The sequence below is a fragment of the Miniopterus natalensis genome, chromosome X (genome assembly GCF_054644295.1).
Source record: "Miniopterus natalensis isolate mMinNat1 chromosome X, mMinNat1.hap1, whole genome shotgun sequence".
NCBI lineage: Eukaryota > Metazoa > Chordata > Mammalia > Chiroptera > Miniopteridae > Miniopterus > Miniopterus natalensis.
In genome coordinates, this window is record NC_142103.1 from 99,854,312 (window position 1) to 99,871,720 (window position 17,409).

The 17,409-nt window shown below is 39.8% G+C and overlaps 1 protein-coding gene across 2 annotated transcripts in view; it reads left to right on the top strand.

Moving 5' to 3' along the window:
* The window catches only part of VEGFD (vascular endothelial growth factor D), a 28,732-nt gene that overhangs the window by 5,163 nt on the left and 6,160 nt on the right, over positions 1-17,409 (top strand). Inside the window, exons 2-5 of one of the 2 annotated variants that reach the window (XM_016202934.2) lie at positions 3,993-4,007; positions 7,182-7,383; positions 13,495-13,685; positions 16,718-16,866. In XM_016202934.2, the coding sequence (XP_016058420.2) occupies positions 3,993-4,007; positions 7,182-7,383; positions 13,495-13,685; positions 16,718-16,866 (557 nt within the window). The remainder of the gene's footprint in view (positions 1-3,992; positions 4,008-7,181; positions 7,384-13,494; positions 13,686-16,717; positions 16,867-17,409) is intronic. The other variant, XM_087829412.1, reaches the window with a different exon arrangement.

A 17,409-nucleotide genomic window follows, 5' to 3' on the forward strand; every position in this document is an offset into this window, starting at 1 on the left:
TACTAAAAAAAGTATTTATTGACTGACTAATGAACTAGGTTTCTACGATTTTGAGATACCCAGTTTATGAACTACTGCATTAAACAGTCTCCAACATCTACTCTTATCATGATTTGTCTGATTTCATTTTTTTAAATCCTAAAGCATTTTTTATAAGGCAATATACTCACCCTGGGCTATTTTCCTGTGGGGATTAGAGAGGATTGGGGTGGAAGTATCAAAGAACCCTTCCTTGTCCTTGCAGCCATAAGCTATCCTATAAGGTGTTCACTTCTAGGAGCCAGCTATAGAAGAAAGTTAACTTAACCCATTATTCCAGCTTGGCAGTCACAGGAAGAGAGATGGGCAAAGCAGCATCTGACCACACAACAGATCTGATTAAAACTTGGACACACTGATGATCAACTTCATCTTTGAGATTCTTGAGAAGTGTTATCCATGTTTTTATCTTACACCAGTTGGTTTGTGAAGGTGTGGTAAATTATGGGAAAGTACTCTGGTCAGATACCTTGTCAGGATAGGCCAGGATATGCTGCAATAACAAACTCAATCTTTAGGACTCACAAACAACAGAGTTTTATTTATTGCTCATACCACATGACCATCCTGGTTTGTCCAGGGTCAACTCCATGTCAGGATGAAACTGGCTGAGCATCCACGTCTTGAATGTCATTAATCACCATGACAGAAGGAAGGAGAGCCCTGGAGAGTGTTGCCCTGACAATTAAATGCTCTGGTCTGGAAGTAACACACATCACTTTCGGTCATAGGCCCTTGACTCACCACCACCCTATCAACCACAAGGGGCCCAGAAGTGCAATCCTTCCATGTGCTCAGAAGGTAGAGACCTGCAAATATTTGGTGAACAGTATTAATGACTAATGCATACAACTTGAGTTGCTTTTAAGTGTTTCTGAACATATCTTTGAGATGGGAAACAGCCATGCTGGACACTGGGATAGAATTGCTGAAGCAAGATACTCAGGGTTATTTCTTTTGCTCAGGAGACTCCTTCTTCCTGAAAAAGGAAAGCTGTACATTCAGTTCAGTAAACATTTGTGGAATGTCTTCTATGTGCCAGGCACATGAGTGGAAGTGATGTTTTTTATAAACTAAAGAGGTCTTAGTTATTTGTGTGTCTTACCAACAGCCAAAGAGTTCAATCTGGCCTGTGGGAAGGCTCATTTTAATACTGAAACCTTTAAGTAACACTGTAACTTTTTATAATGAGTCTCTTTTTGTCATTCATTGTTACCTAAATAGTTATAACATTCACATGGAGAAAAGTATTGCTTTCCTGAAATCTAGGTTTGGCTAAAATTGTTTCTGGAGAGAGAAAATGACATGTGTTGAATATTGCTATGGCAAATATTTTATTGTTGCGTACTGTTTCATTTTGGAGTTAGGAGGAGTATAATTTTGGTTGAATGAATACCCTGAATAAGAGACTCCCCAAAAAGACCAGAGTGGGATGATAAAGTAAAAGCAGCCTTTGTAATGGTGTGCTAGTTCCTAACTACACCATCAAAGCAAGACTCGGGATCATGGGGCATGTTAGACAATGCAGAGGATTTGGTGAGGAAGAGGAGGAGAGCATCTTTGGGAAGGAAGGTGAAAGCGGGCATATTGGACTGCCAGCAGCGCAACAGGGCTGCCTTGTGAAAAGGACAATGCATTTTTGCATCCAGATCCTCTGCCCACCCAATGGATTGTGTTAGACGTAGGATGAAATAGGATTGTAGCAGTTCATTATTGCCACAGTAATGTTTTGTAACAAACCAGTCCAAATTTCAGTGGCTTCAGACATCAAAAATCTCTTCTCATTTATGTTTCTGTGGGTCAGCTGGGAGTCAAGACTCAAGCCATAGGCTGAGTGTGGGACTGCCCCATATGTCTTTCCTCCTCCTCGGATCAGTGGGCTAGCAGGGGCAGGTGCTTGAGATGGTGGCGGAAATAGAGGAGAACCATGCAATCATAAGTGCATTTCAGTCCTCTGCTTGTATCATGCCTTGTCCTGTTGGTCAAAGCTGGTCACATGTCCCAACATCAATGTGGCTGAGAAGTAGAGTCTTTCCTTGGGGGGTAGGCAGTGAAATTGCTTTTAATAATAACCTAATTACCATAAAGCTTTGGGTTTTTCCTTAGACATTGGACCCTTCATCTTTGAGATCAGTGATAAACACTGTAACTCAGGAATATATATATATATATATATATATATATATATATATATATTCTCTTGGGGTTATTCAGAGCATCCTTTTAGAGTTTTTCCACTCAAACTCATCCAACACTTGTGTGCCCCCACATTTCCTAAGCACAGATGCATCAAATGGGAGCAGAGGCATTTGAGTAGACCACAGATTTAAAACATTTATAGGGGGCCATAGACATCTCCCCAAATGCTAGACAACATGGTTGGGAGAAAGCCACCAATAATAGTCATCAAATTGGAGGCTTTGAAGGTCGCAGGCATTTAGCCTTTTAGTATCCTCTTAAAATACCCAGACAGCTATGCAGACACACTCACAGAAATGCATGTTTGCATATGTATGCACATGACCATACACACACACACACTCACACTCACACATTTTCCCTGGGTGTATACTTCCTTTCCTAAATCTAAGTTTAATTAAACACCCTGGGTTTCTCTTGTATACGCATTTCAATATAGAACTGCATAAGTAAAAGAGCTGCTGGTAGCATGAGTCCCCCCACACTCCCTCACTCCCTCAGCCCCCTCCCAAATGGCCAGGTTTGTGGGTTTCAGAGATCAGGCCTCCTGCTGGTTCCAGCTGAGCCTCTGAAGCAGCTGTAGCCACAACAGTAATTATTAGCAAGTGCCCACAGTAGGTATGCCCCATACTGTTAAGATACTATCTCTTGTGGGTAAGCCCAGACCCTAATATAAGAAAACATAAAGGTTTAAGAAGTGGGTCATTTTTGCCTTCATCCGTCTATGAAGAAAAGATATGTGTCAAGCCTGAGTAGATACTTTGAAATTGGCCTTTTTATCTGAAAGAAAGAAAGAAAGAAAGAAAGAAAGAAGAAAGAAAGAAAGAAAGAAAGAAAGAAAGAAAGAAAGAAAGAAAGAAAGAAAGAAAGAAAGAAAGAAAGAAAGAAAGAAAGAAAGAAGGAAAGAGAGGGAGAGAGGGAGAGAGGGAGAGAGGGAGAGAGAGAGAGAGAGAGAGGGAGAGAGAAAGAAAGGAAGGAAGGAAGGAAGGAAGGAAGGAAGGAAGGAAGGAAGGAAAGAAAGAAAGAAAGAAAGAAAGAAAGAAAGAAAGAAAGAAAGAAAGAAAGAAAGAAAGAAAGAGAGAGAGAGAGAAAGAAAGAAAGAAAGAAAGAGAGAGAGAGAAAGAGAGAGAAAGAGAGAGAGAGGGAGAGAGGGGAGAGAGAGAAAGAGAGAAGAAAGAAAGAAAGAAAGAAAGAAAGAAAGAAGAAGAAAGAAAGAAAGAAAGAAAGAGAGAGAGAGAAAGAAAGAAAGAAAGAAAGAAAGAAAGAGAGAGAGAAAGAGAGAGAAAGAGAGAGAGAGGGAGAGAGGGAGAGAGAGAGAGAAAGAGAGAAGAAAGAAAGAAAGAAAGAAAGAAAGAAAGAAAGAAAGAAAGAAAGAAAGAAAGAAAGAAAGAAAGAAAGAAAGAAGAAAGAAATGTGTTCTTGATTTACCCTTGAAAATTTTTCTCTTTTTTGAGTTTTTATTTACTGTAATCGGAGTTGCCCCATCTTGCTCTTTTCAAACCCACCTCTCTGATTTTACTAAGGAAAATCAAGGGCCATCAAACAAAGATCTGTAACCCCAGCACAGGGCCAGATGCCCTGCCCCTGAAAAAGGAAATGAACATTATTGAGTGTCTACTCTATACCTGATCATTTCCCACATATGACCTCATATAATCGCCACATCAGCTCTATGAGGTGTTATCAGCATTGCCATCTCCAAATGAGGAAACCAAGGCTTAAGGAAGTTCAAAAATTGACCCTCAGTCAAACAGCTAAAAAGGAGCAGTGCCTTTTGGATTCAAAGCCAGTTTCGTTAATTTTTTTAAAGTTACTATATAGTAATATCAGTATTATTCCATTTTTATGTGCAGCTCTATGAAATTTAACACATAGATTTGTGTGATCACCACCACAATCAAGATACAGAAAAATTTTCGTTTATGCTAGCTTTTTATAGTCACACCCTCCCCCAACCTCTGATCTCTTCTCCATCACCATCATTTTGTTTTTCTGAGACTGTCATAAATGGAATAGTGCCATCAATAACCTTTTGAGATTGGCTTCTTTCACTCCCAAAGCCTTTGAGAGCCATCCAAGTTGCTACGTGTACCACAGTCCATTCCTTTTCATTGCTGAGTGGTATTATGTGGGATGGATGTAGCACAGTTTGCTTGACCATTCACCCACTGAATGACATATGGGTTGTTTCCAATTTTATTTTGGCTATTACAAAGAAAGCCAAACTATAAACATTCATGTAAAGTTTTTTCTGTGAACATAGTCCTCATTTCTCAAGGATAAATTCCCAGGACTGGGACTTCTGGGTCATATGGTGAGTGTATGTTGAACTTCATAGCAACTGCCCACACATTTTCCAGAGTGCTGTAGCATTCAAAGCCAGTTTTGAACACTTCGAATCCATGCTCCCCCCTCCCCAATAGCTGTATGTCCAGAGGACAGAGGGGTTCATTGTATTAGGCAAAGCTTCCTTTAGGGAGATGTTATTTCCACTTGGGAGTTGCAGGAGGCAAAGTCACAAAACTTCAACTTGAACTCACAAGTTTAACATGACCTGAACAGATTTTTTGACAGGTGGGAGAGTGAGAAATGGGAATAGAGGGGCGGGGGGGGACAGCTGGGGACCTGATGGTACAACTTGGACCCCAAACCGGGGAAGATTTGGTGGTTCTGGCTAAGCCTTAAACATCAAGTTAAAGATGCAATGCAAAATGCTTCTAGTGAAATGGAAGTTGCTAAGAGGTGGAGGGAACAGGAACTATTTCTGCTGCAACCTGATCTGCCTCCCTAAACCCACTACAAAGAACTGTGCCCCAGGCAATGCTTGTAAATCCCTAAGCAAACCTAGGGAAAGTTAGGTGAAATGTGTTCCTTCCATTGCTCACACGGAAGCTTCTGGATTTTCCAAGTATACAAATTCTATTCATCTCACCCCCTTACCAGCAAACTTCCTGAAGACATGTTGCCAACACAGTTTGACAAAATAGCATCAACAGTTTGTAAAAGGCTTGGAAACACAGTCTCAGAGATACGGTTCTCAAGAGGTCTAGTGAGGAGTCTTGCAAAGCTGATCTCCTTTTCCGTGTCCAGAACAGAAGGTTCTTAACCACATGGGACTGGGATGGCCCAAGAAAGGCTCAGAGCCGAGATGGGAAGCCAGCCGTGTACTCTAAGCCATGCTCCCTCCACTTGGCGTCCATGTTTGTATTCTCATTTATATCTTCTTCCAAATATTTTACAGACCAGCTTGTAAAAGGATTATAATTTGCACTTCCCTGTTGAATTCCATTAGGTTAAGGCGGTACCTATTATTTTTAAATCGGTTTTTGACAAATGAGTTGTTTGGGCTTCTTAGGAAATTGAGCAGCAGTTTATTCTGTCGTCTGGAATGGTCTCACATGAGGCAGCCGACTTTGGGCTGTTTAGCCTGGAAAACAAGATTGTTCGTCTTCAATCTTGGAAAAGTCATGGAAGCTGAGAACTGGTCCGAAAACAGTTGATCAGATGACTTGAGTGAAGAAAACAGAAAGTCCAGTCTAATTAGCAGTGGTTAATTGTTTATATATATGATGCACATTATACACACGTAAATAATTTTAAAAGAGATATAATTGAATTGTGCATGGCTTGGACCATGCTTGCTCTTCTGAGCACCCACTTCCGGACCACTCAGTATCCATTGTCATATCTAAATTAAATTCTACTCAAAACACTGCTGAATGAAGATTCATTCTTTCTCAGTATATCTCTAAATCATTGGATTTGGTGCTCACATAATATTTCATTGTATGCATGTATCATTATTTATATAACCACACCCCTAATGTTGAACAATTAGACTACATATTGAAAATCTTTTATTGGCCGAATCATTTTTACTCACAAATCCAGGCATCATATCAATCAATACAGTTCACGCAACTGTGTGGAAAGGAAATTTTCAGTATAATATGTAGAAGTGTATTTTATCAGAGAAAAACCACCATCATATCTTTGAAATGGTAAACAGGTTTATTTTTTTGAAAATATATTTTTATTGATTTCATAGAGTAAAAAGGTTTTAAAAGAAAAAAGGCTTAGAGGATTAGAAGTCAGAAAATTCAAGTTATTAGAATCTTAAAATCTTCTTTCCTGTGTGACTGTAGGCAGGGTCCCCAGAACTTTGTGGGTCAATTTCTCAAACAAATAATAGAAGTGAAAACAATTGTCATTGACTCCTGTCACAAAAATAGTATGATTTTAAAATATATATTAATTTCCTGTGGCTGCTGTACCAAATTTCCACAAAGTTGGTAGTTTATAACAACAGAAATATATTGTCTCTCAGTTCTAGAATCCAAAATTCTGAAAACTAGGTGTCAGCAGGGCTCTGCTCCCTCCACAGTCTCTTGGATAGAACCCTTCCTTGCCTCTTCCAGCTTCTGGTGGCTACAGGCCATCCCTAGCCTGTGGCTGCATTATTTTAATCTCTGCCTCTGTCTCCACAAAATCTTCCCCTTTCTGTTTGTGGCTTCCCCTATTCTGTCTCTTATAAAGACATTTGTCTTTGGATTTAGGGCCCACCTGGATAATTCAGGATGACCTCATCTTAAGATCCTTAACTTCATGACATCTGCAAAAATCCTTTTCCCAAATAGAGTCACATTTATAGGTTCTGGGGGTTAGGAAGTAGACATATCATTTTGAAGTCCACCACTGTTTTTAAATATTCTGAGAACCCAGGGGGAATAAGTAATTCCTTTGATTCAATCATAAGTGAGCAGAATGTGAGTCAAAATACTAGTTTGTTTTTTCTCTAGGTACTGCTGTACATTTGAATCATCTCTCTAATTTCTTTTTAGCTCTGTTTACATTTTTAAGTGTTAGCAATGAATGTTATCAGACAAGGTAAAACTTGAGTAACTTGCCTTTAAACCAGTAGTTTGTTTGTTTGTTTTTCCAAGCAGTCAATGTTAGAACAATCTGAACAGCAGATTAGGGCGGCTTCTGGTTTGGAAGAACTTCTGCAGATCACACACTTCGAGGACTGGAAGCTGTGGAGATGCAGACTGAAGCTGAAGAGTTTTACCAGCCCGGACTCTCGCTCAGCGTCCCATCGGTCCACCAGGTTTGCGGCAACTTTCTATGACATTGAAACATTAAAAGGTAGGTGTGTGTGCGTGGAGGCCAGTTCTTGCTCTTTCTCACAGTCATAAATGCACCAACCTCTCCCACGGTTTGAGCAGGGCAGCTTGTGTTAGGGAGAGGAACAGGGGGTCTGATCTCATAGCTTTGGTGTTAATGGAGAATCCTGGTTTCCTTTATATACTCCATAGAGAAATGTATTCAGTGTGATTTTGAGATAAGAAATCAACACAAAAGAACACTTCAAAATATAGAAGTATATTTAATTCAGAGATGTGAGGGCAAAACAACACTAGAAAGATGGTTCTTAATTTTTTTAAAAAATCATTGCATTGACTTAAAAAGTAAAACAACCTAGGTATTCATCAATAAGAAGCATTCTACTGCTATACGTACATGGATAAACTTAATAACTTTTTTATTTGAATTTCTATGATTTTTTTTTAATCCTCACCAGAGGATATTTTTTCCATTGCTTTTCAGAGAATGGAAGGGAGAGAGAAAGATACAGAGAGAAACATTAATGTGAGAGACACACATCATTTGGTTGCCTCCCACACTCGCCCCAACTGGAGCCAGGGATCAAGCCTGCAACCGAGGTACATGTCCTTGGCTGGAAACGAACCTGGGATCCTTCAGTCCCAGGCCAGCACTCTAACCACTGAGCCAAACCGGCCAGGGCCCTATTTTTTTAGTGAAAAGTGAAAAGTAGAAGTTGGAAGCTGAGTTATAATAATGCACACTGGTATTACTAGGAGAATAATGGAGGGGGGATTCTCTAGATGAAATAATCTTACCTCAAGACCGTAAAGTAACATCATTTGAAATAAATGGAATGATTGTTCCCTAGTAAGGTGTGGTGGTTCTTTATAAGAAATCCATTGTCTGTACTGTGCCGTAATGAATAAAATGGGTGCCAAATAAAATTGTGTGGCCTACAATTAGGCATTTAACTTTTTTTATGACATGTCAAAGCAACGCAAGAAGCCGCTGTGGCATTCTTGCCCTAGCATTTTAGATTTGATTAAGATATGATTACCTGGTAATGGATTATATCTATCCAATAATTCAATTTGACCTCTAAGCCAAAATTATTCTTTTCTTTCTTTCTAGAGTTATTTTTATTTTTCCCCATTTGTAAAAAGATGACGAAGTTGCACACTCTGCTGTTGTTGGCTGTGGGGAGGCTTTGCGTAGATAGGGGTAAATCCCTTGGCTGCATCGTGGGCATGAGTGTGAAGAGGATTCTGTGTTCGTGTATGACTGTGTGTCTAAATGAGTTGAGATCATTGGATCCATGGCCTAGAACCCACTTTAGCCAGAGGTTTGAAGCTCTAGTTGTTTGTATGTAATAAATTAACCTGGACTTTATAAAAACAAAGTGGTCAGACCTCACCTGAGATCCAAGGCCTTAACCAGATTACCTGTATGAAGGCCTGAGGTGAGCCTGGAGATACTCTCTGAAGATGAGGTAAACAAAAGGATTAAAGATGGCAACGGGCTGAGTGGAAGCTACACTGACACTCTCCTGGGACCAAACTGGAATTACAACTAAAATACAGAAAAAACATCCTGAATAATCAACTGCAACTGAAGACGAGCTGGAGAGCACCCTCATAACCAAGGAGGAAGAGTGGAGACTGCGTAGAAACTAGTAGGAAGTACAGAGGCACGAAAAGGCTGTCTGGGCTCCCACAAGCAGCAGCTGCAGGTCTGGAGGGATATCTCAGCTGTGGGGGTTCCCACTGAGGACTCTAGAACCTAAACCCCAGACTGGGCTTCCTAACCTAGAGCACCAGAACTGAGAAAGGTGCCCACATAACATCTGGCTGTGAAAAGCAGCTGGGTTTCTGTCTTCCAGGGAGAGATGGCTGGAAATGCAGGCACCCTCTTAAAGATGAAACACACAAAGTTTTGTGTGCAGTCACTCACCTTGGGCTCCAGCAAAGGTAGGGCAGAGTGGACTGGAGCTGTGTGAGGAGAATCTAGGGTTGTGGGCTCTGGAAATTTAGATCAGAAGGCACTCCTCTGGATTCCTGTGCCGAGTCATTTCTCCATACTGCAGAAGACATTTTTCTCAGGCAATTTGCTGCTTTTGCCTGGGCGGGGGGGGGGGGGGGGGGGGGGGGGGGGGGTAATTGCCCCACCCTGCTGGAAAGCCTCTCACTTTACCCAGAGGAGTTTCTACAACCTGAGGCTCCTCAAGAGACTGATAACAAAAGCCACCCCACCCTGTGGAGTTTCTACAGCCTCAGGCTCATTAACAGAATCAGATTAATCAACTTGAAGGCAAGGGCAGACCTCAGAGTGCTGTGAGTCTTTGCCTGATCTGCTTCTGGAACCAGGCCTTGGAAAAGCAGACTTTGGTGTGTATCTTGGTCCTGTCCAATAGCAGCCATCCCCAACAGAGGAGACTTCAAACAGGGTACTCAGGGCCAGTCACAACTGTGTCTGACATTGGCCTGCACAAGAGACCCTCCAAAAGGACTGAGAGTCCTAGCAGATCTATCTAATACATAGAAACAAACCCAAACAGGCAGCCAAAATGGGGAGACAAAAAAACAAGCCCCAAATGAAAGAACAAGAGAAGTCTCTAGAAAAAGAGCTAAATGAAATGGAGATAAGCAATCTATCAGATATAGCGTTCAGAATACTGAATGTAAGGATGCTCAACTGCATGAAAAAAGATATGGAAACTATGAGGAAATGAAGAATGACATAGCAGAAATAAAGGATACATTGGAAGGAATAAACAGCAGATTAAAGGTAGCTGAGGATTGGATCAACGAATTAGAAGACAGAATAGAAAACAATCACTCAGTCAGAGATCCAGAAAGAAAAAACAATTGAAAAACAGGAGGACCGTTTAAGGGAGCTGTGGGACAACATGAAACATAATAATATTCACATTATAAGAGTGCCAGAATAGGTCGAAAGTCAGCAGGGGTTAGAGAACCTGTTTAAAGAAATAATGGCAGAAAACTTCCCTAACCTGGTGAAGGAAAAAGCCACACAAGTTCAGGAGGCACAGAAAGTCTTAAGAGAGACAAACCCAAAGAGGCCCACACCTGGATACATCACAATTAAAATGCCAAGAATTCAAGGCAAAGAGAGAATATTAAAGGCAGCTAGAGAAAAGCAAGCTGTTGCTACAAAGGAGCTCCCATAAGGCTGTCAGCTGACTTCTCATCAGAAACTCTACAGGCCAGAAGGGAATGGCATGAAGTATTCAAGGTAATGCTAAACAAGGATCTGAGAGCAAGACTACCCAATCCAGCAAGACTGTCATTCAAGATAGATGGTGACATAATGAGCTTCCCAGACAAAAAAAAAAAGGTAAAGGAGTTTATCACCACCAAACCAGCATTGCAGGAAATGTTAAAGGGACTGCTGTAATTAGAAGTAGAAATAGAGAGAAAAGGAAACATAGGCATAAAGAATTAAAATGACAATAGATAAGTATCTATCAATAATAACCTTAAATGTAAATGGATTAAATACTCCAATAAAAAGACATAGGGTGGCTGAATGGATAAGAAAACAAGACCCAAATATATGCTGTCTACAAGAGACCACCTCAGGACAAAACTCACACAGGATGAGAGTGAAGGGATGGAAAAAAATTTCCCATGCACATGGAAATGAAAAAAAAAAAAAAAGCTGGGGTAGCAATACTCATATCAGACAAAATAGACTTCAAAATGACCATAATGAGAGACAAGAAAGGTCACTACATAATACTAAAGGGTTTGATCCAACAAGAGGATATAACCCTGATAAACATATATGCACCCAATATAGGAGCACCTAAATTTGTTTAAAAAAACTTCTAGGGGACTTTAAGCGAGAGATCAATAGCAAGATAGTCATACTAGGGAATTTTAACATCCCATTGATTTCACTGGATAGGTCTTCTAGACAAAAAATCAAAAAGGAAACAGTGACCCTAAATGACACACTAGATCAAGTAGATTTAATTGACATTTACAGAACATTCCACCCCAAAGCTGCAGAATATACATTCTTCTCAAGTGCACATCAGTAGATGAGTGGATAAAAAAGCTGTGGTACATTTACACCATGGAATACTACGCAGCTGTACAAAAGAAGGATCACTTATCCTTTGGGACAGCATGGAGGGACCTGGAGAGTACTATGCTTAGCGAAATAAGCCGGTCAGAGAAAGACAAGTACCACATGATCTCACTCATATGTGGAATGTAATAAACAAAATAAACTGATGAACAAAATAGATCCAGAGACATAGAAGCATGGAACCGACTGAGGGATCTCAGAGGGAAGGTGGGGGTGGGGGAGTGGGTAGAGAGAGATTAATCAGAGTACTTACATGTCTATAAGCATAACCCATGGACACAGACATTGTTATGGGGAAGGCCTGGGAGTGGGGTGAATGCAGGATGGAGGGGATCAATGGGGGGAAAAGGGGGACATCTGTAATACTTCCAAAAATAAAGATAAATTTTAAAAAAATAGAAATAAAACCTGGTTGATGTGAGGGTAAAAGGCCTGGGGGAAAAAAAAAGAAAAAAAAAGACAAGGTAGACAAGCATTACCATAAAACCAAGATTAGGTGATCTAAAAACAAGTCAGTGACATTGACATTTCCTAAGGAGGAAACCAATAAAAGTGTAAAACTATTTTTCGAAGCAGTAAATAATCAAATGGATGTAGTATATCACTTGTAATTTGTTATCAACTCTACCCTCATGGATTTCAGGGTAATCTTGGAGGCAGAACAGTCCTGCTGGGCAGTAGTAAAGAATAGTGGAGTTATGCAGCTTTTACTCGGTGTCATTGGTCATAGTTCCACTCAATTTTGATTAAAACCTTACCACTCCAACTTTCAAAACTTAAGTTTTATAAAAAATCAAATGGAAAACAATATTTAAGTAGAATTTTAATAATTTAATAGGAATATCTTCGTAACTTAATTACTTGTTTTTTCCAGGGTTCATGATTAATAATAGTGAATTAAGTGATGTCCATATTAACACCTAATTGGACAATTTACCTTTCATGTTTACAGAGTTCAGGCTTTTTGTATAGATATTCAAAATTAGAAATTTAAAAAGGTATCAGGATAAAATATTTTACTATAAAAAAAAAACAAGAGTTTAGGAAAGTTGTTTAGTATATGCAATGTTTCTCAGCTGGCCAAACATCTTGTATTTTGTGTTTTCAGTGATTGAAGGAGCAACATATGAGGAAAATTGAAATTTAGGGGGGGAAAGAATATGGAAAGATGTTTTAAGGGAATAATTTACAGAGTATAGTCGGATCTCCAACAATAATATTATGTTTGTGTGCTTTAAGCAGAAGTTCTTCTGTCTCTTCCAGTGGAAACATGTTCACATATATGGGAATTTAGAATACGCTGGGGAGAGACCAATACCAGTTTTTGAAGACGGGGTAACAATGGAGAAGAGTTTATCTATTGCTGCATAGCACTTACCCTAAAACGTAGCTGCTTAAAACAACATTTTTTAATCTCCCAGTTTCTGTGAGTCATAGGCGCACACATGGCCTAGATGGGTGTCTCTCTTGGGCCTCTCCAGAGGATGCAGTCAGTGTGTCAGCTTGGACCACAGGTGGCATCTCAAGATTCAGCTGGGGCAGGATGTATCTTCTAGTTCACTTAGTGGTTGTTGGCAGGACCCAGTTAAGCAACCAACAAAAAACGTATTCCTCAATAGTGCTAAAACCTCTCCACTCCTGGCTTCAAGTAGAATAAATGCGAGTCAGCTGTGTTGTGCGAGTTGCTTAATAAATAACATTTACCTGTTATTTCTGTACACACATCCATTTACTCCCTAATTAGCCAGCTTCTCTAGATGTACCCAGTGTGGTTGTATACAGGATATCGTGTTCTTCACCAAAGAAAAATAAAATTATATTCTACCTAGGTATTGTATAAGGGGGAAAGAACACAGATTTTGGTTTTAATTTCTCTGAAAACAATCTTTGGTTAAAGGACTGATAAAAAGAACATATCCGTCTAGTAAAACAAACAAACACTGCCAATGTGAAAACAGCTGTGTCCAGCATAACCCTGGCTCTCGGTGCGCGCCAGGGCCGCTGCTTCTGCTGGCCCCATGAGCTCCCTCTCTGCAGTTATAGATGAGGAATGGCAGAGAACCCAGTGCAGCCCGAGAGAGACGTGCGTGGAGGTGGCCAGCGAGCTGGGCAGCAGCACCAACAGGTTCTTCAAGCCCCCCTGCGTGAACGTGTTCCGCTGTGGCGGCTGCTGCAACGAGGAGAGCGGCGTCTGCATGAACACCAGCACCTCCTACGTCTCCAAGCAGGTAGGAGGCCCCGCGCGGCCCCGAGGCCCGCAGTGTTGACAGCTGCCGCCGAGCTCTTGCCAAGCGCTGTGCGAAATGCTCTATGCACGTTGTCTCATTTAATCCTTGAAACAAGCTAAAGGGTATCTTGTTATCTTCCTTTATAGATGAGAAAACTCAGGCTCAGAGAAGTAGCTTATGGGCAGAGCTGGCTTCAGATCCAGGTCTCTGAGACTCCAGAGCCTGGATTTGTATCAGTTATTGTCTCTCTGATGCTATAACGTCAAGAATCAGAAAATCAGGTGGAAGTTACTAGAATAGACATCGAAAGGCATGAAGATGGCTGCACTGTCTTATTGATTAGTTAGGCTCTATGTTGTTCAAATGAAGTGACTGAGAAGAGTTTAATGGGCTGAGGGAAAGAAGGAAGGGCTGGTGCAGTGCCCAGAGCTAGCAAAAAGGGGGACCTGCCCCCACCCTTGGAGTGAAGAGCAGCTCTGAGACCCAGAGAGAAAGTGAAGAAGAGGGCTGCGGGACTGGCTGGAGGAATGGCGGCCACTGTCACCCCTCAGCCTGGCAAGGAGCAGGGCCGGGTAGGGCGTGGAGGAGGCAAGAGGACCTATAGATGCTGCCCACGAGGTCAGCCTCCTGGGTCACAGAGCCCAGTGGGGAAGGAACGAGAGGACTGAATCTCTGGAAAAGCAAATGGAAAATATCCAGCACAAAAGACCTTTGAAAAGAATTCCGCAGTCTCCATGAAAGAAATAATTCTTCCCTTTCCATCTTATAAAATCCTTTTTGCTCAGTAGATAAGTTTTTCTTTTCATTGCTATCATATTGTTGTAAAATATAATTGTTGCATAGGAGAGCAGTAATAACAAACTTAGGAAAACATATTAAAACACTAGAAGTCAAGCTCCATTCCTTTTGGCTCTATGTTGCAAATTCCTTGTGCATGTTGATATATTCATTTAATTATCACATTTGCCTATATAGTTTTTCTTCTGCATACATATGTACAATATATATACAATAGTAGTATAATAAAATTACATATGCACCAAATATATCCATGTTGGGTAATTATCTTAATTTAATGTGAAGAATGGGATGCTGATTTGTTTGACAATAAGTTAACTTATTCCTAACACATTGTTTGCGGGTAGTTTTCATCGCGCGCTCTACTACCAGTCAAAGTAAAACGTATAAATACGTTTCCCTCATACAATGTGTTAAATTTGTTCCCCTACTCCCTAAAATATCCCTTAAACTGTATAGTTTCTTTTTCTAAATTCTTTTAGAGAATCTTGGAACTTGTAAATCCTGACCTCTACTATTTGACAATCAGGTAAAAAAATAACATAAGTATGTCTGGCTAAGCACCAGCTGTCAGAAGAAACAAAGCTTGCATTAATGTAAAAGGCTTTAGTTCATGACCATGTTATTCCCTAGCATAGCTGAAAAATTTCGCAAGAAGATAAAGTTTATGCAAAGTAAACACTCTAAAAACACTCTCTTACTCAGACTCATGGAAGTTCCATTACATATTGAAAGGTCAGAATAAACACAAGTTTAATGGATTGTTTTCATTTAATAGATAGTTAAGTACTTTATTTTGACTGCTGTACTCAACAAATGATTAGTTTTACACAATGTACTTAAGTGTAAGTGTATAGCAGTTTTTATTTCCAAATATGCATACTTGAACATTTTAATTGTGCTTTTTTTTAAAAAAAAAAAAAAGCTATCTCTCATCTCAAAGTTATGGACTATTTCATGAAATACCTCTTAGAAACAAAGTGAATAAATGAATTCTCTGTAGCAAGGCTACATGGAATGGTGATTGAATGGACAGAGCATTAAAGTCAAGTTCAGATGCATCCTTATACCACAGAACCACTCTAGAAACAAAGTAACTGACATTTCTCTAAATTCTACTTGCCGAGATCCCAACTTACTCCTTCTGGTTGCAGCAATTTCATTCCAAAATGTAATAAAGTATATTCTTAACAGTATCGCCTCTTGTTCTAGAGTAGACTGCCTGAGTTCAAATCCCCACTCTTCCAATCAATAGTTATGTGGCCTTAGGAAGTTATATAGCCTCTCTGTACATCTGTTTCTTCACCTATAGAGGGTGGGGGAGGGTAATAAAAACCCATGCTATAATTTTGTTATAAGGGGTAAATGAATTAATATAAAAGTGCTTACAACAGGGCCTGGCATATAGAAACATAGAGTGACATTCATGTTACCTCTAATTAAGTGGTTGGGCATGATGATTGTGTATCAGTCAGTTATTACTATGTGATGCTGCATAATAAATATCCTAAAACTCGGGGGCTTCAACAACAAAGACTTATTCTTACTCATGTATCTGAGATTTAATTAGTTTAGAGTAGCTGCCATTGGGTTTGACTCCAAGCTACAGGCTAAACCTAGATCTGTTCCCTGTGCCTCTCATCCTTTGGACCAGCAAGCCTGCTAGATCATGCTCTTCTCATGGCTACTGCATACACTTGAGAAAACAAGCCCTACGAAGCATACACAGTTTGGTTTTGTAGTTGTGTCATGTCTGCTACCATCCTGTTAACTAAGCAAGTCACATGGCCAAGTCCAAAGTCAAAGAACAGGAAACTATATTCCTTCAATGGAGATAGTATGAGAAGTGATAAGTAAATTGTTTTGAACAATAATCTCTTCACCATGGTCTCAAAGAAACTTCGTAGGTATAATTTCATTTAATCCTTACTATTTACACTCAGATTTAAAGCAGGAGCAGGGATTAATAGTGCCATTTTACAAAGACACCAGTGACACAGAAAAATTAGGAGATTTAACCAAGCTTAAATACCTGGTAAAGTTGGATAAGCCCCTGGTCTCCTGACTCCCAGCCAAGTATTCTTTCCACCATGTGAGTCTTTATCCTTATTAGTTCTATTCTCAATGGAAAACTTTGCTAAAGTTACTACCATAAAGGACAAAGGCAAAAATGCAGACTGTAGAAATTATTCTTTTAAATGTGTATGTATTGTGGTTATTTTTCTCTACTCTAGCTCTTTGAAATATCAGTACCTTTGACATCAGTACCTGAATTAGTGCCTGTTAAAGTTGCCAACCATACAGGCTGTAAGTGCTTGTCAACGGCTCCCAGCCATCCATACCCCATTATCAGAAGATCCATCGAGGTCCCGGAAGAAGATCGGTAAGCATTTCTTGTAAATGATTAATACTTGTTCTTGCTTTTGCCAAAGCTGTGTGTGTGGAATACTTCATTAATTAGAGAGTCATCACTTTATCTTCAGGTTCTTCATTTTTTAGCTTCTAACTCAGATCTACTGGTGATAACTGTTTGGCAAATACATTTTTTATTAGGTGTTATATGTGTATTGCAGTAGGGTCAAAAAACTCAGTGGTTATTAACTCAGTATGTCTGCTGATGGGTACCTTTGTTCTTAATACACATAGTCTAATGCAGTTGTAAAACTTTCTTCCAGCCTCAAGTTTGGCACATGTTCCCTCATTCCAGAACAAACATTAAATAAAACTCATTCTAGGCTTTTTATATATTTCAGTCCCAAAATTAGGGGTGGGGAAAAGATTCCTGGAGTCGTTGGAGAGTGACAAAATTATCTGTATCTGAGTTTGGAGATTTTTCTAACCCTTCCTCTGGAGATTATCAAATGGAAAATTCTTATTTTAAATGAAAATGACTTAAAATTAATTTGACTTTGAAATTTTCTTAAGA